The following is a 19,628-nucleotide window of genomic DNA, read 5'->3' on the forward strand; positions in this document are numbered from 1 at the left end:
ACGATGTAAACCGAATCCATCCCATTTTCTCTCTGTCTCGATACTGTTCCAAAGGCAAATGGCAAAGTGCGGCCTGGTGTGCGAGTGGTGCAAAAAGAGCTCACCTTCGACCTCCTCGAAATGGTGCACAAAAAACCAGGGGTACCGATACTCCTGCCGTTGGCATAAAACAAACAGTGATGAAGATTTAATGGGATGCGTCACGTGCAGGGCACGTGTGAAGACAAACTCCCGGCCAATCTCGGTGCGGCTCGGGCTCACCTCCGGAGCGTCGACAAGGTGCCAGAAGCGCCGAGATTAGACGGTCCAAAGGCTTAAGCAGGTATTGCTTTCCCGGGAGTTACCTTCCACCATTCGTCGTGCCCCAAAAACCCTCTTTCCAATACACTCACACACACACACAAACATAGGAAGTGCTCGGATTGATGAGGATAAGAATGATGTTGCCAACGACTAGCATAGCAGCATGATGAGCACGATCAGCTCTGATGGTTAAGGGTTTCGGTTTCGGGATTTCGGTAAATATTTTACCACCTGAAACTTGGCGCCCTTTCCACCTTACCGGTGGACCGGTTTTTCCAGATCCCCTCTCATTCACGGATCATCTTTTCACGGGTGGAAAGGTGGAAGGCAAAGTTTGTTCGAAAATAATCATCACATCGTACTTATTACGGTGAGTTGATACTGCGGTAACACTTATGAGCTGCGGGTAACGATGGTGACGATACCTTCCGTCACCTTCCAGATGTCCTTTTGTCCTCCGCTTACACCTACGCCCCTGTCATCGCCACTAACCGCGCCGCATGTATGTTACGTTCGGTTCCAAAATCCTTTCCGCACGCGTCCGGGTCACCACCGAAAATACCGTCACACACAGCATATATCGGACGCGGTCGGTTTCCGCACGGTGGTTCGGTTTCGACGGGTTTTGTAGGTTTCACACTAACGAAGCCAATTTTAATTACTTGTACCCAGCCCCAGTCCAGTATGCCCGAGACTTCTTCAAGGGCCTGCCGGTGAATAATGAGAACCGGTGTCACATTGCCATATTATCAGTTACCTGGAAGCGCTTGTAAAGTGTGGAAGTTGTAGCAAGTGGATGCACAGCATCATCAAGAGCCTGCGCGCACACTCGCTCACGAAGGGCTGCCTATCGCCTGGTTTGGTGCTCAACGCTCACGGACGAGCGGTAGTGTGCGGTGTCTACACGGCCCCAAAATTTACACTGTAAAACCGTCGTGAACAACCATCACGAACCATCATCATCATTCATCAATAAGGGATTATTTTAACCTAAGCCCGAAGTATGCTGAGCTGTGGGAATTGGAAAACCTGTGGCAGAAATGTTCAGTCCCGAACCCGTCGAAAGCACGCTAAATCGTTTGGCATTCGGTAACATGTAAAGCATCCGCTTTGTATGGTTTATTTAATTGATACTAAAATTGCTTCCTAATGAGCGGTGTTTGGATTAATGAGAAATCGTTTGATTATTTCCAACTTGGTGGTTTATTTCGTGACCGGGTGAATAAAATTTGCGTGCGCCAAATTCTTACCTTTGACATGTTTGGTTAAATGTCAATAGATGAATGGAGCATGATGATCTTCTAAATATTACAATCAATGGGGCACAATGTAATTATTAGGAATCGCGGAAAAACTCTTTCTGAAATGGAATTATTTCTTTTTCAAATTTTGTTTAAACTTCCTTTCACTTGGCGTAGATTTAAATGAATATTAAAAAGATAATTTTTAAACCTTGTAAAATGTGATGTGATAAACTGTGCCGGTCCACACGACAGGACTGGGGATCAAATCCCATCCGGACCGTCCCCGCGTAACAAGAACTGACTGGCTACGTGGTAAAACAAGTCTTGATACGGCCTGACTGTTCTTAAGGAGTAAAAAAATGTGTACAGTTCAGAGAGAAAAAAAGAGAGAGAGAGAGTGTGATAGAAGAAATGTAGGGGGAGTTTACATTATTGTTAAATTAAAATTCTATTCTTTGCGATAATTTTCGATCTACCATCTCTTGAACGCAAGGCGACCGGTTGATCTATGTGGTAACGGCGCTATTCTTACACGGCAGAACGGATACCAAATCCCATCCGGATCGCACAATCCAGCTATAATTAAGTGGATTATAGAAAAATATGGTACAATAAAATTTCTTGACGTTGATTTCAAACGCATTATTTGTTAAAAAAAGTAAAAAAATTAAAAATTTATAAAAGATTGAATCTTCTTCGTGGCCTGTGAAATCCTTAAGCACAAAAGTTTGGTAAAGAAAGCTTATATAATTTAAATATCTCACAGGGCGGTTCGGTATTCAAATGAATGCGACGCTGACCACAATATAATAGGACCGATGCCTTAATCACATCTGGATGGTGATCGCATCCTAGATTCATTATCCACATACTGGTGCATAAAGCCGAGAAATGTCAGACATGGCAGACCAAAACTTATTTGAGGTTGTAGAGCTAAGAAAGAAGATGAAATTGGTAAATTTCGATGATTTTTTTTACTTCGTTTTGAAGTAATAAAAAACATCCTAGTAAAATATCACCAAACCTTTTTTAACATTTAATTTGAAGGATTTAAAAAAAATATTTGTTTAAATCAAATAATTGCCTACAGTGACTTCTTCTTTCGAAATCACACGCAGAATAATCCAATACCATTTGGACAGCGTTAAGAAGCAACAGCTTGTCACACTATTTCGATTGTGTGCCCATTGCCCAAGGAAATACCGTAAGCTATCCCAATTCTAATACGCTAATTTGTCTTACTTTTCGTGTCTGATTCTTTTGACTAATTTGTCACAAAACTGCCAGACTGTGACTCTGATTCCCGTAGCTCAATAAGATAATGTTTCAGGGCCGTCCGGGATACGGAACGAATGAATTAGCACCGGGGACCATCAACAGTTAACTGTAGCCATATTTAGGAGCGATTGTTTCTCTTGTCTGTTCAACGTCTGTTCCTGCTGTTTTCGTTTATCCGGGTGCGATTATCGACAAATAGCCCAGGAATAAAGCATCCCGACAGCATTCAGCAGTCTAATCAACAAACGAGGGTTTAATGCGCTCTAGGCGCGATGGAAACTAAAATATGTTAATGTCACTGCTTAATGAATTGAGTATTTTTCTTAATTTTTTCCAACATGTACCGTCTGGATATTCACCTTATCTATGGGTGTATTTGTTTTCTGTGTAACTATTTGGAAGTATATCTGGAATGGATGAAATGTTCAGCAGCACATCGGACACTGGTTGAGTGTAGATTTCACACAACAAAATTCGGTCGGAACATAAAACACAGTCATCTTGGTGGTGATGGTAGTGGTTGAAAACAAAAAAAAAGAATACGCGACTAACGCGGTAAAACACAACAACAAAAAAGCACGAAGGATCTAGTTTGAAGGATCTGACAGTGATAAGATAAGAGAGTGAAGGAAGCTCTGCGTTTTGGATCGCAAATTGAAATAAATTTTTCACCAGACTTCTTTCATTCCCTGGGCTTTACTGCCCGACCTAGTCTAGTCTAGTCACTAGTGACAGGGACTTTTTCCGATCTTTTTGCTTGTTGTTTCATCAGTACGGTAGGCACCAGCAGATTCTATCCGCTTCAAACTGTTCATTGCTTCTGTCCGGCAAGGAGTGTGAAGGAGCGCCATAACCCAGCTGTGGAAATGGAAACAAACGGAGAAAGTTTCCGTTGCCTGCATTCCTTAGCTTTCGCTCTTGTAGAAAAAGTAGTATATAGGAGAAACAAAAGTTAGGTGAACGGGAAAAAAAATATTTCCAACCAAAAGTTCATCCGTTGAATGGAATCATTTTTATGTTGGCCCCTGTTCACCTTCCAAGCCGAGCAGTCTGAGTAAAATTCAGCGAGAAAAACATCTTAACGCTGACGCTGTCTAAGAAGATGACGGTGAAGGCGTGGAATCCTATTTTCTCAGAGCAGAGAGTTTCGGTTTTAGTTTCACGACACTCTGGCACAGTTTCTACAACGGGGTGGCCTAGTTCTTATTTGCTTCTGTTTCGAAAATACTGCTAACGTTTTGCTTCACATACTTTGTGGAAGTGTGCAATTCTTAAGAACGGATAAAAGAGCCCGTTTTTTCAGATCTTTAGAGTTTGTGGAGCATTTGTCATAAATTGCAATTAGTATTTCGTTACGGGTTTTGTTCTCGGGAAACAGATACACTGACAGTGTACCACTTTAGAGAAAAATGTTAACCAGTCTAAAGACTAGAGAGTATGTTTAAAGATTTCTTACGGGAAAAGTGCTTGAGAAGTTTCGCATTCGTTTTTTCACGTTTCCATCATTCGTGTCCCCTTTCCCAACCCTCTTTTTTTGTATAACTTAATACCATGCTCAATACTAAATACATTCGCCTTTCTCCTTGAGATATTCACCGGAATCACTAAACTGACCTTTCAAGGGCTGTAAATGAAACTCAAGAGGACTGCAGGTTTTCTTTCTTGTATAAACGTTCGTCAAAAATCTCATTATTTATAGCAGTCACGTAGATATCAGTGAACAGTGTAGGTTAGACTCTTTGATGAGATGGAACGAAACATTTCTCAGAAATCGAAAAACACTTACACAGATAACTTGGCGCTGAGTAGCATAAAAAATTAGCAGCGACAAAAATCCCTTCATGGCCTAAACTGAAAGAGTTTACCTTTAATAACAGCGTATTTGGGAAATGCTAAGAAGAAAATGATATCAGAATTTTTGGTGTAGAAGTTTTTAACCTGAATAATTGAACAAATGTCTTTAAAATAAAGCCTAAGAATTAAAATATTGAAGATTTGAACCACATTCAGTTCTTTAATTTTTTATATCAACATTGTTAAAATACAGAAAATTATACAATCCCGCAGATTATAATAACAAAAAACAATACTTTAATTGTTGCAAACAAAACCACAAACTACAACACAGAACCAGCGGGAGAAAATCGTCTCTACAGAGATAAAGCTTCAAATGAAATAAATCAACTAACCAACGTGACGAACCAAGAACACAGGCCCCGTAATATGAAAACAAGAGATAAATTGCAAGAGCAGAACAATATACAAAGCGGAAATACTTTGAGAGCCCCAGAAGCTCCAAACCTTTCGGTTTCAACAAAACCAAACTCCAGCCGAGGGACACTCGCTGCGCAGGTAAACGCTTTCGAAGGGCACAAAATTAAATTATCCCGTTGGTTTCTGCGAGCGGCAAGGAAACAATTTTTTTATCCTGTCCTTCTCAAGAGCTTTTTCACTTTCGTGTGCTGGCGCATCATCCGCGTCTGTTCGGTGTTTGAAGTCGCAACGTAATTTATTTTCCGGGCAACATTCACCGTACAAAGATGGTCGTCAACAGTGCTGGGGTTTTTTTTTTCGTTGTTCACGGGCCCAGGTAGTAGCAATAAGCTTATTTACCTTCTCCATTTACTTCTTGCTCCATCATGGCGTACACTACCCAGCGGCCGAAGCGTTTGAGGACACGCACATTGTTAAAGAGCGAAATTTGATCTGCGAACTGTGGATAAGAATGTCTCTAGAATCGCTTCTTGTATCTCGCTGGTTTTGGGATGAGTGCCGATTGAACGAACGGGGAAGATTCGCAAAAGGTACTAATTTCCCTTAAGAGTTTGAAGTGGGCTTCAAAGAAAGCATTCCACCAAGGTCACAGCAGTGACGAGATGAATGGCGCCGAAAGCGAGTAACGCACCAGGTGGAAGCTTCATTACTGGAAAGATAGGTTCAAGTAGGTTTTACCTTCGTCCACGCTTCAGTTCCATATCTCCAAGGTGCTAGCAACAATCACACGTTATTTGTATTTAAATGTCCCAGGTAAACACCGCTTGGTGGAGCAAATATATTCTTAGTACACTCACCCTTTTTTTGACACGAATGTAGGAGGAACAATGGAGCCGTCTAATTGCCGACCAGGGCTATGTTTTGTTTTGTGCTGAAGGTAGCACAATTTAATTGCCGCACATTAGGACACCCACTTTAGGACCCACGACGTACCATCCCCGGGCAAAGGTATCCATTACGCAGCCTATCCAGGAAGCTCCACCCCAATAAAACACCCAACCGTTTTCCGATACTGGGCGCCCGGCCAAAAAACATTGGGACGCGTTTTTGGGGGAAGAAATAAAGATTGACTTAGTCGCAAGGAAATCGGGAAACAACTGACTCAACACAAATAACTCCTTCCGTTGCGGTCCGTTACTATAGCAGGAACGTCCCATGCTAACCTTCAGCTCAAACGCACCCTCGGTGTAGCCGAAAGGGAACTGTGGGCACGCGGTAACAGCTGTCAGATTTTATCAAACCGGAAAACGGATGCAAGATGTAGCACCAGGCCGTACCTTTCCGGCTTCTAGCGTGTTTCGTGTGTTTGCTTCCTTTATTCCATCCGTTTGTGGCTTCCTCCCTAGATGGCGCTGTTCCGATTTTCACTCTGACCTGGGAAGCTGAACACTGAACGGGAATGCCCTTGGATACTAAGGTTGGATGGGTTCGCCCGGTACGGGAATGGGTAGTCTATTACGCTGGATAAATATTTAATATGTTTCCGACCGAAAGGTGTTTTATTTCGGAATCTCAATTGATGGATCGACAGTGTGGTGTCGTCGGTTTTCAGGTCAGCTACCGGGTGCGTAGCCAAAATTGCTAATGAAGTACAGGCCGGTTCCGGGAGCTTCTTTGTGTTTGTGTATGTCTTCCTTTTTTCTTTCTATCTCTCTCTCTTCCCAAAAACAAACCGCGGAAACAAGTGGCAGCAAGTGAAGTTGGGCAGCACCATGGCCCAGCCACCAGAACAGAGAGAGATAAATAATTCATAAAGTGTGCGAATCGGTCTCGAACGGTTGTGCGGTTTTTGTGCTGCCTCACTTTCCGTCGCTTCCTTCCGTGTTCCTTTTTTTGATCGGCTTCCAGAGGTCGGTTTTTGTCTCTCGGTCTCTATCCGCTTCTCTCATGATTGCCAGTATTACTTGCTCTTCACAGCTTCAAGTGTATTCTTACGCACTTCTTTCGGCCTTAGTACCGAGCGAGCCAATGGTGGGTGGATGGGAAAATTGCCTACGGTAGGTAGGTAAGCGGCCGAGGAACGGTTGGACATGCAAGACCGGAAAGGCCACTCCATGGGCTTGATGGGCCCGCAGGTTTCATGAGGCGGAAAATAATTTACGTGAAGCCAAAGCCAAACACACCGACGACTACACTAAGTGCGTCAGAAGTGGATCGATTCATGGAAATGGTGGCTGAGAAGTGTTGAGAAGGTGGTCCGGAATGTTGATGAAGCTGCTTAGTAACGGCAAGCAGAGGTGGGCGGCCGGATGAAACCAACCAGGAGGGGTTTTAATCTCACGCTGGTGTCTATTTCGGCTGTTTATGCTAACACCAATGAACTTGAGGTGCTTTTTATCGACACCAAAACGTTTTTACGATGATTTTGCGAATCGTGGATTTTTTGTTTGTGTAAGCGTGTGTGAGTTGCTTCGCGCTAAGCGATGAGGTGAGTTTATACTGGAATATTTATGGGTTTATTTTTTCATAAGCTTTTTAAAGCTGATACGCGACGATTATGTGCTGTATTGGAGTTAGGAAAATTTACTTATATTTGGAGAGCGATTTAACTAATTAAGCTAAGAGATATTTACTTATTTGCTTACCAGACATTACATATTTTATTTTAATAACATGACTGGATCCTTACCAGTCTAATTATTTACTCATTACTAAGACTCCTAGTTAGAATAGAATTTGACACAAGTTTAACAACTTCAAAGATTCAATCACCTGTCTGTACGACGATGCTGCGGAAATTATTGAATGCATTAGATTATCAATCGATATCAAACACAGCACGATCGACAGGTCGCTATAGGATATTTTTTTATTTATCAAAACTATTACTGACCTCATATCACGCACTTAAAATACATATCAAAAACCAATACGTAGCTCATTTTTCTTTTCTTGAATGGATTGTGGGAAAAGAATATATGAACTATAAAGTCTTTTATTAGAAATTTGTTAAAGCACATCAACTAATATTGCTTCATTCTTGTCTCTTCCAGGAACCGAGTGTACAAGCTTAATCTGAAAAATATTAGCATGACATCGTGTGAGGTAAGTCATAAACACAGAATCAAACTATTTTTTCATACAGAAAAATGTTCTTAACTTCATTAATCATTTATTCATGTTTGAAAACAATTGTGAGCTGCAGGCTTTCCCGTGCTTAAACAGATACTACACATTATCAATCGAATTTCAACTGCAATTTTCGATTAATAGTTTTCCTTTTACCTCGCTAGAGCCGCAGGATGTGAGCTTGTAGAAGGAAACCAATTCGCCAAATGTTTTTCACTGAGTCTTTTACTTTTTTGTTTGTTTGTTTGCTCACTCTGCCTTTCTATCTCACACCATGCTCCACACCCAATCGCTCGATAAGCCAAACTGGCATACAGCTCTAGCGCACAGTTTTGTGAAGTTTTCCATCTGCAAACCACATCAAACAGAATAGTTTTCCCGGTGGCGCACGGTAGCAGGTGTACCGCTTTCAAAGCCAGCGGGAAGCTATTTCTGCGGTCATTTTGGGTGTTTGTTTGTTTGCGTGTGTGTGTGTGTGTGCTTTGAAATGAAACAAAAACAAACTCATCCGATGATCCAAAAAAACATAAGCACATACATATAGACACACTGGCAAACATGAGCTGTGGTACTGCCAGGTGAACTGTGGTCCTTACGGTGATGAAACAAACGTACGAATTCAAATCAATTGATCTTTCCTTTCCACGCGGTCGGTGCAACCGTTTGCATTTCAGCTTGCAGGAATGCATCGACAAATCGGCTGATGCAAACTGAAGCTAACGAATAAGTGGAGACAGGAGCGAAAGAAGCAACAACAAAAAAATGAATCAACCCGTTTAGATGGAGTCATTTCCGAAGCAGTTTTGGTACAGAGGGAAATTGTTTTGACCTCACCCTTCTCTCTGCTGTTTCGTGGTGGATGCTTTCGATTATCGCTTGATCCGGGGATTGGAGGGACGGGGAAAAAACTCCCTCAGGCGGACGATGCACCACGCTTGTTGCAGCGCTGGTTCGAGTGAGGAGCAAAAATAAAACACATCAACCTGTTTTGCACTATCACCACCGATGCACCACCCCCCAAAAGACAGGAAGTCCGGAATCCGGATGCGGAATTGATGTGTTTTTCCTACTCTTTCGTTTTTGTTTCACGCTCGTGTGTGTGTGTGTTTATGTGGATGGGTTTTTTTTGTTCGCCTCGTCTGCACATTGTTTGTTGGTAACGTTGGGTTTGCCGCACGTCGTCAGGCATCTTGTGAACAGCATGTTTATTTCCCACCGCTTTTATACACCCAACAATAACAACAACCAGCAAAACCCCCATGGTGGAGCTATTTGACGATAAAATATATTGTTTCTCGATCAAAGCGATTCCGCGGTCTGCTTGGAAAGGACAACACCGTGGAATATACACTACGGAGACCGAAAAAGTCCCTTAGTGGGGGTTTTCCTTCTTTTAAGCTAATGGTTGATGGTTTTTTTTCTCTTTTTTTTTAAGAAAAAATATTTCTGAACGATATTGAATTGTGTTAGTAAGGGTTTTTTTGTGACGCTGGTGTTTAAATAAAAATTAGAACGTATTACACATGGTTTTACATGCCTTTCCTTTAGTCGTTTCTCGCGCTTTGATGGTTCAATAAGGTTTTGCTCGTGAAGACAGAATCGTTATTTTTAAATTATTCAGTCTTCAATATCCACTCTGTAGGGTCTATGATACCAGCAACTAGTTTTTTTGCCCTTAAATTACTCTTAATTTACTGCGTTAGTTAATGGTAAATTTAAGGTAATTTAGCAGTTATTATTAAACCTATTCGACAAGTGAGACATATTGCTGGCATGGTCATTTTCAAGGCGTAAATACAGTGTTTCCAATCTTATTTATTCTAAACCATCATGCTGTCTCTACAATTCAGGAACGAATGGCATAGCCTGAAAACAGTTCGAAAAGATAAACTTAGCACATCAAAGGTGGACTGAGTTATTCGCTATTTGATTTCAATGGAAACAGACAAGGAAAATTACCCTCTATTAGTGTGTTTAAGATATTTGATATTTGATATTTTCCATAATAATAGATTCGACCAGCTAGCCGACAAATGTCAAAGTAAAACTTTTTTCTAGGAAGTTCAACCGTGGTTGGGCCATGTTTCTTATATTTTAGAAATTTTTATATATACTTGATTCAAATTTTTTTAAATTTAGATACATAAAAATAAAATCAAAGTTTAAAAGTAATTTTCAACCAATAACTGGGAAACGGTCGTTTAACATAATAATTGTTAGAATTTGCATAACATTAATATTTTCATAAATGAATGCTTTCGTTATACAAATAAATATGAATTTGAATAAAAGAATTTAAGAAAAAAATGTTCCAAATCATTCTTCATACACATTCACACCGTTCAAACAATAAACTGCCTACTGTCTCATTACTGTCGCACTTCACTTTGAAAGGTGTCAGTCCGTTCTGTAACAACATTAGTTCCAAATCGTACCCCCTAAAAAACTGTATGTAAAATGGAAGTAAAAAATAGGAACAGTGTGTCCACGCTCTAATTCCTTCCTACAAACAACGTTAAAATAAGGTAAGCCGCTCGTTTCGTCAACCACAGCGCTTTTACTTTACTCCATTTTGTTTTTTTGTCTGTTGTTTTTTTTTCTTTAAAGAAAGTACATATCCCTTGTGGAAAATTCACGGATTTGCACCGTTCTCACATGTGGTTTGAAAGAACCACACGAGCACATAAACCTACACATATACGTGGCGACTCTTGTAACTCCTCTCCAAGCAAACTAAATTAATTACTACCGGAGTTAAAATGCAGCTGATGTCGTTTTTCCATTCGTGCGTGTTTTTTTCTACACTCAATGTATGGGTTGTTTTGGATTTTCTTTAGTTTTTCTCTCTTTCTCTCATACTTTCTGTCCGTTGCAGCGTATCGTTCGTGTCAAGGTTTCTGTCCGCGAAGGCATCTCTGTTTTGTTCATGATCGTGGAAGCTTTTTGTTGAGGTTGCAGTTTGCTTACTACACTACTTTTACCACCGTGGGCATGTTGCAATAAAAAGAGCCATGACTTGGTAAATAGGGTCGGTTTTTCCATGCTTTCCGAGATTCGTTACGGTGTATGAAAAATCTATCATCCGTTGAAGACGGTGGTGGTACAGAAAAAGGAGTAAAGTTTCGTTTATTATTTTTGTACCATCCATTAAAGTGTACACTCAGGCAAAGGTGAGTTGACTTCAGTGCAGTAGAAACTGTAACGATGCCATTTTTGATGTATTAAAAAAGAGACTTAAACTCCAAGATTTACATCCATGTGTAAATGATGTACATGGATTGAAAAAAAAAGAAATTGTTGAGATGCAAAATGTAAGGGAAATGCTTACTCGAATAAATAGCGAGAACTTTTCTAGAAGCTTACTTTAAAATCATTTTTAACGTTAACAAAACTTCGAACAAGGCTTTTTTTTGCAAAACGAAGACATGTTTCTATTCATTGTAAACTTCAGGTGAGTTTACGAAAAAAGAAAGCTCTTTTTTCGTTGGTGTCAGTCTGCTGTCTGTGATCAACAATTCCATCAACATCATCACTACCATCCTGCAATCAAAGTACGACAGTGACCTTTCTTATTAAATTACGCAAGCATCTCGTCTGTTGCGAGACGACTTTTCCCTGCCAAACACTAGACCACCAAACCTATCCAGACGGGAATCCTCTACCGTCGTCCGAATGTCCAGCAAATGTCAATGGTAGAAAGTTTGTGTCCCGAAACGTTCCCGTTTCGTATGCCAGTAGATGCGAAGCACTTAAATCTACCGTCGAAAACGAAATACAGAAAAGCGGCAAGGAATGGCCAGAGTACACACAACAACAGTAGCGCCATCATTGGAATATTCGTGTGGCACCTAAGGACAGTAACCGTATCCCGTGCGTGTATTGTCGGTCGGTATCCAAAAAACCTCAGAAATAAAAACAGAAATTAGGGAGACCAAAAAAATACAGAAGATGTAATGAAGAAGTGAAAGCCCACATATATACACAAGCCAGAGACCCGACCTCGAGTGGATATGTCTTCAGGATATTCGGAACATTTTAAGAATGCCGCTCACAAATTCCACCTCACGTTTCTATGGCAGTCGGATCGAAAGGTTGCCAGAACGTGGACGTTAGCTTAATGGTTTCAGGCCGTATCATCGTACTGCGAGTACCTTGGCATCGTATCGTGTACACAGGCCGGATATCGCTACCGTAAGGATCAACGTGTCACCTTTTGACGTTTCATCCGACGAATCGCTTCACGTTCGGTAATTCATGGAAGTATGTTTTTTTTTGTTCGTTGATAAGACGTGCGGAAGTATCGCACCATTAGAAGGTGCCATCAAATGTGACTATTGCTAGCGAAGGGAGATCATCTGTGGAATCGTTATCGATACACGATAGGTTTGACGAAATGCCGGCCTCATGTGTGGGTGTGTGTTTTATCAACGTTAGGCATTTGTTGCACTACCGCCGAAGCGTCATTTGGTAGGGAATTTAATTTTACTGCTAATCGATCCACTCACATGGAGAAACCCATTTTGATCGTATCATTGGCGGCCGTTAGTACATTCAGCAAATCGGGCTTTAGGTGACTTGAAAATGTAGGTCAAATAATAGGAAATTAATGCAAGAAAATGACATTAATTCGTAGTGTACAGTAAAGCTAAAGTTCTTGCACGCTTTTTATTCATGGTGTAGTAGTAGAATATTGATTGGTTTGGTGGAATTTGGAATCGGTGATTTCTGAGGATATTTCTGAAGATATTATGCATAAAGGCTGTAGAAGAATGTCAATGAATGGTACGCCTTAAATGGGTGCAGAATAGCACAAACTAATGGAACAAGATTGAGAACGATTTTGACTGTACATATTCTTATAACACTTTAAATTTTAAAAAATTTAAAAATGATCTTAATGCTCGAAAAATACAGTGGAGTGCCGATTATCCGTGTAGCTCATTTATGACAGTCGCCAAAGGCGAATTGACATTTAACTGCAAAACCGATGATGACAAGAAGTAAAAGCCTCAAGAGGTAATGATACAATTGGCTCTAGTTCGACCAAATAGAACAGATTTATTATGTCAAGTGCAACTATGAAAAGTAACATCTAGCTTTAGCAAAAAAGTCCACAAACTAAACACTAATATTTATCAATAAATAGCGTTGTGCATATTATCCGTGTCTATTCGTATATCCTGTGAGGGTTGAGTTCCGATGAGCACGGATAATCGGCTTTCTCACTGTAGTTCCAAAATTAGAAATGATTTTAAAATAGAGTTATATAATTTAATTTTATGCACGATATAAAAAACTGCGATCAATTTAGATACGTGTTTTTGTCATAGAAGATACGAAGTTTCTAGAGTAACGTTCACTGTAATAAAAGAATATTTAAAAAAGTCAAAACTATCAAACTTTCAATGAAAAAGAACAATATGATTTCTTTTCTTTTTTAAAGGAAATGAAATGCGTTAGTAAAATAATACCCATCTACAAAAAAACCTACAACGAACCGGAAATCGAACTGTCACCGATTCTGAGAATGTTCGATGAAAAAGAACACTACACGATACGTAAAACATCGATGAAACATTTTGATCCTTGAGGAGATTTGCTCACGACATTTGCAACGGAGGTCAAACAGGGCAGTGACCATTTAGCGTCACCCGATCAGCTCATCCGGCGAAAGTCGGCCGGTACGGTTTCCCGGATGAAGACGATGATGACTCGGCACGATACTAAAATGCGTTGGTGTTGTTCGTTTGGCTTCGTTAGTCTTTTTTAACGCATCCAAATCAGCCATTTCGGGAGAAAAGGAAAGGCAACACACACAAAAAAAATCATACACAGACAAACAGTCCGCCTCGAAAGCCCGCCCTAGGCGTCAGCATCCCATAAACATTGGCACAGAGTTCTACGGGGTGGATTAGTTAAACGAGGGAACAACGACGACGACAGTAGATAAGCCATAAATGATATGTGAACGATTAACATTTATGAGCTCCGAAGCTGCACTGATATCCTTCGCACATGGGCACATCTAACCGATACGTGTGTGACAGGGGTTTGACCCGTAGCGTACCGGACCGGAGCGAGTTTTGGGTAAACAAACTGTCATCCTCCCGTCGTTTTCTGATCATTCGATAGGATAGGATAGCGTGCCACTAGGACTGACATTCGATTTCCGGTCAAATGATTTGTAGTTGCGTTATATTCCTCATGAAAGAGAGAGAAAGAGAAAGAGAGAGAAGAAAAAAAAATGAACCCAACTCCTAGCGAACCTTCTTGTTTAGCTTTCCCATGAAGCGTTTTATGTTTTTTTTCAGAATAAAGACCCAAACGAAAAGACTTTCCCGGTTTCATTCAACCATCACAACTGGCCACCGGCAAAAAAAATGTTTCTTTTTTACACACACACACAGTTCGTACTAAAAGTAAAACTTAATATCACAAACGCACCACACTGTTTCGGTTGCGCTTGGTTTGGTTTTATGCTTTTTTCGTGACGGATTTGTCAGGCTTAATGTGTTTGTGAGTCACCCGAAAAAATGGCCAGCAATAATGGAACGCTTACTGGGTGCGTGCTCCCGTCCGGTAAATGATGGATTATCAACCATTTGCCGTGTGCGCGATCATCGCACTATCTCACAGGTGATTAGTTGTGAATTTATTGCACAGAAATATCGTTTTTCATCGTTAAATAATAAATATGTTTTGAGAGAAAATCGGCCCACACAGCAAATAAACACTGCTTGGACAGAAAAAAGATGCTTAATCACATGGAAAATGTTGGGAAAATTTCCCATCCGATTTGCTGTATTATGGAACTCATTCAATTGCGTTTCTAGCTGAAGAAATAATTTTCAAATACATTATTATTATACTTTCTGAACAAACGATGTAAGAGGCTTTTTTGTTGTTTTTTGTTCTTTTTTGCTAAATAAAATTGAATAAAGCGAATCATTGCAACCGAAGTGGGAAACCGATCGAACCGACCGGGCATTTTATGCTTTAATGAGCACGCACTTTCACACGCACACATACCGGGCATGAATACATTTATCTAACCAACCGCGAAGTACCGCACTGATTAGAATCCAATGAGATTCACCATGTTGTTGCGACGATGGAGCCACCGCTCGGTGGAGTTAATAGTGAGGTGGAAGAAAAATTCTAATCAAACCCCTAAAACCATCCCTACCCATCATACCATCAGTATTGCAACCCCATTCTAATATCAATTAAAAACTGACCAATTTACAAAATGTACGCCTTCCGGCCTGCGTCCTACCACCGTATCGAAAAGGTGGCGCCACCGTTTACCGGCACGTCATAAATAACGAAAGTAATGAAATAAAATTTTATGAAAATATAAATTGCCCCTTTTTGGGGCGCATTTTAAGGCATTTGTGCTGACTAAGCGTGCTGGAGGAGGAAGTTGAAAAAGAAGCCACACATTCACACATGCATGCACCAAAAACAAAAACCAAACAAATTAAAAAAAAAAAAACGCCGCCGACAAACGACGCTTGAAATGCAACCTTCCTGCCTTTACCGATGAGTTGGGGGATTTAATTTAATTTTGAGAAATTAAATATTTTCCCCATTTTCCGCTTCGCTGGTGAAAACTATTTCTATGCGAATGGTATTTTGCAACGCTGCATGCCATTACTCGTGCCACGCGCACTGAAGCTATAGCATAAACATTTGTCCTCCACTCTCCCCAAACGGCATCATTCACTGATCCTATGTGAGGGTTGATGCACATTATCACCCGCCCCCCTCGGGTTCTTTTATGTTCATGCGTATTGAACCACCCAACCCCACCGCGTCACCGATACGCACTAGCGTGCGCGTTTGCGTGATAATTTTCACGCGGTAAAATGCCTCCATTAGGCATCTCTCCCCACGCATGCACACTTATCGCCGCCATAATGTGTTGCGGCACGGGTGATCGGAATCCATGCGACAAGCAGTTCATGCAGCACGTTTGCAGGCGGCCACTAATGCCTTCCTCGCGGGTGATTCCATTCTGCTATCCGTTGCGTGTGATGCGTGGTTGGCCGCGAAGCCACATTTTTACACATCCTAACTGGTTAACCGTGGAGATCCGGTTAATGTGTGTTGGGTACGGGTACATGCTACATTTCCCAGTGGCCTGTGGGTACGGGCTATGCACAAAAGAGACCATGCACCAACAACAACAATGATGAAGGAAAGGGGCAAAAAAAACAAACGACACATTATGTCGATGAAATAAATTAAATTTATTTCGCAAATTCCTGCTCGTAAATGAAATATATCGCCACGATTAGAACAAGTGCATCGAAATATTTCATTTCCGCGTGATGGTGGCGATGAGGGAAGGGAATGCGCCTGGGTACGGGATGAGCTGTTTTATAGTTTAAATCGTTTCATTCGAATCGAATTTTTTCACATTATATTCTGTTTAAACTGATTCATCTGAACGGGACATAAAGATCTGACGTCGACAGGTTGCAACGGATTCGTGGGTAATTCCCTAATTGAATTTAACTCGAAAAACATCGGTTTATGTACTTTATTTTGGAAATTTAATTTACTAGGAAGAGTAAAATTAATACAATTTTCATGTACTTTTTACTATCGCGCATAAAACGACTTGTTGCAGAGATTAGAAATTTAATTAAAATTATTTTGTTTTATTTTGTTTAATTATTTTGTGTTTTGTGTTGTTATATTTTAATTTAACAATATTTTAATAATTCCGTATGACAAATTTGATGAGTTGCGAAAACTAAACGGTAAAAGCACACATTCATGCTTTCTCACTTTTCGTAAATAATAATTGCTATTAAATAATGCAAAGCACCAAAGCACCTCACATCGTTCATTAAACCTTGCCCGACCGCTCACTATCAATTGACAAACCACCGTGATCCCACCCGGACTGACAATCACATCCCTAACAATGGACCAAAATTGCTTGTCCGATGATCAAATTTTGCGGTTTCGCGTGTTTTGCAAGCAACGACAGCTTAGCATTGTGTGTCCGTGTGACTGATTGGAAGGGGGCCAATGATTGACGGTCTGTCTAATAGGAATTGGCGGTTAGGCGCATTTTCTCCCCTTCTGTCAGGCACACGGTACCCGATGTTGGTGGTTAGTTTCAAATCAAAATTTCAAACTCGCCAATCGCCAGGGTGCATCTCGGGTTGGTTAAAATTCCCCCAAAAAGAAAGTCATCTCGCACCGTCCCCCCACGCCGACAAGCTCTGATGGATGGTCTGAGTCAAGGAGAGAAAAAAAGGTTCCACCCTCCCGTTACCAAGGCACTAGACGGTGGCCAGTTTTACAAAACTGTTCGATGGGATGGGATTTGTAAATTGGCATTTTACAAACAGCATCATCATCAGCGGAAAAACAGCAGGAGCACCTACCACAATGAAAATGTTGAGAGAAGTATGGGAAGTTTCTGTTGTGTTGTTGCGGTTTGGTTTGGAGTTATTCTTCCTTTTGTGCATGCTCACGGTGGAAGAAAATGTTCCCTTTTCGGGCAAAGGGGAACTGCACAAGAAACCATTGTATACCAATTCTGCAAGCTCCCCAAAAAGATGAAATTCACTTTCCGACAAACGAGTGGAGTTTACGGATACGAAGGAATTAAAATTCCGTTAGCGAAACACCGAAAACGGGGTGGAAGTTTCTCGCAATCGAATTGTAGAGAAGATGGACGGAACGCAACAATACATAGTACCACAAATAAACTGAAGCGAGCTTTTGCTATGGTAAAGGAATTTTGCCAAAAAAAACGAGAAAATTAAATAAACCACCTTGTAGAAATAACTTTCATATTCATTCCGCATCGATGGTGCCCCCGAAGGGCGCACCGCCGTTGGTCAAAGGTGTACACGTATACAAAGACGAAATAATAAGCAATGCAATTAAAAGCGAAATTGGATTAATTTTGCTACTTCCCAGTTCTATGGTATTCAAAGGTAGTTTTCTGGGCTAATTTACCTATCGCTTGAAAGCCCTTTTTGTAGTAAGAAAAGGTTTAGCTTCCTTTCAGATAAATGTGTGTGTGTGTTTTGTTATCGAAACTATTGCCATTCATCTATTGCGCATTTTCCACTACTTTGAGGTTGGGGAAAGGACATGCATGAGGCTAAAGGGTTCGTAACAGTTTCTTTGAATTCACCTGCCCTATTCAGTGCGTTTTAGGTGGAAGTAAAATTTCTCGAAAATGTCAAAAACATCATTCCATCGGAAGAAAACATATCAATGCTAACCGTATCAACACCCACGTTGATATGCTTACGGGAAGCACATTAACATCCAATCCTATCATATGATTTTGATACTTTTCTTAACAATTATAGGAAAGATTATAGCGAAGTCAGGAAAGGTGGTTGTTTGCTCGATAATTCCAAATAAAGTTTAACTGAAAGTGGGAACTAATTAAATCAAATTAAATAAAGCCAACTTGATGCGGTTGCCATAGGGAACAATCGGAAACGACAGTATGGCACGGCTTACACAGGAAGTAGCAATACTTGAGTGGGATGTGTATGGGTGCGCTCATGGATACGGAGTTGCCTTAGATACGGTATAAGATGCGTATGATATGACGTTTCGGGAATGAAGAAACAATCAAACTAATCTAATAATGGCTTTAGAAGTACGGCAATACGGACGGGGTCTGCCTATTAGCTTTAATCGTAAGAGAATTGACTGTTTTTTTTTTTCATTTCACATGAATGTTGTGAAACAAGAGACTAACACGTGTGTTAGGGAGTTTAATTTAAATTTATTTTCAGTTATGAAAAAAAATTCACAAAAAAGCTTGTTAAACCTCTGGCTGTTTCTAATAAATGTAAGCAATTCATGTATCATATGATTCGATTATCTTTGTCATTGGTGTTTATTTGACCTCCATTTTGTTTATTGAAGTCGCTTTCTGCAATAAACAGTTAGCTCTAATTCAAAAAAAAGTTATTATTTATCAATATTTTCATATTAAAAATATGGGGTTTTACATTTTGTTATTTAAATGTTTAAATAATTATTTAGAGATATTTTTTCGTTCATTTCGCAGTAAGCGAAATTCAATTTAAAATGTTAAATTTAAACTTTTTAAAAAGACAAAATTTAATCTAAGCTAAATATAATACTCTGTCATAACCAGCTCAGCTACACACCCACATCTAATTGCGAAAAAGATACTCCGTTATCACTAAAATGTTGTCCTGATTCATCTTCTTCCGTTTTGTTTTTGGTTCAATCAGTGCCCAATTTCATTACCAGCAAATTATCTTCCCATTGTTTTACCATCCCATTTCCCGTTCGTTAGATTATCTTTCTTGGAAAAAAGTGTACCAAATTGTGCTACCGGCCCGTAATGGAAAGTACAAAAATGTGTAATGAAATTAAATCTATCTCTAGTCGTCCTTCGAGTGCAAAAACCATTAATCACTTATCCAATAAACTCTTACC

General features: G+C 40.3%; 1 protein-coding gene across 3 annotated transcripts in view; it reads left to right on the forward strand.

Annotated features, from left to right (window-relative positions):
* Positions 1-19,628, forward strand: part of LOC125767622 (semaphorin-2A-like) — a 94,408-nt gene that overhangs the window by 55,734 nt on the left and 19,046 nt on the right. For all 3 annotated transcript variants that reach the window (XM_049434399.1, XM_049434400.1, XM_049434401.1), the window contains one exon: positions 8,093-8,144. In XM_049434399.1, coding sequence (XP_049290356.1) covers positions 8,093-8,144 — 52 coding nt within the window. The remainder of the gene's footprint in view (positions 1-8,092; positions 8,145-19,628) is intronic.

The sequence above is a fragment of the Anopheles funestus genome, chromosome 3RL, assembly GCF_943734845.2.
Source record: "Anopheles funestus chromosome 3RL, idAnoFuneDA-416_04, whole genome shotgun sequence".
NCBI classification, from domain to species: domain Eukaryota; kingdom Metazoa; phylum Arthropoda; class Insecta; order Diptera; family Culicidae; genus Anopheles; species Anopheles funestus.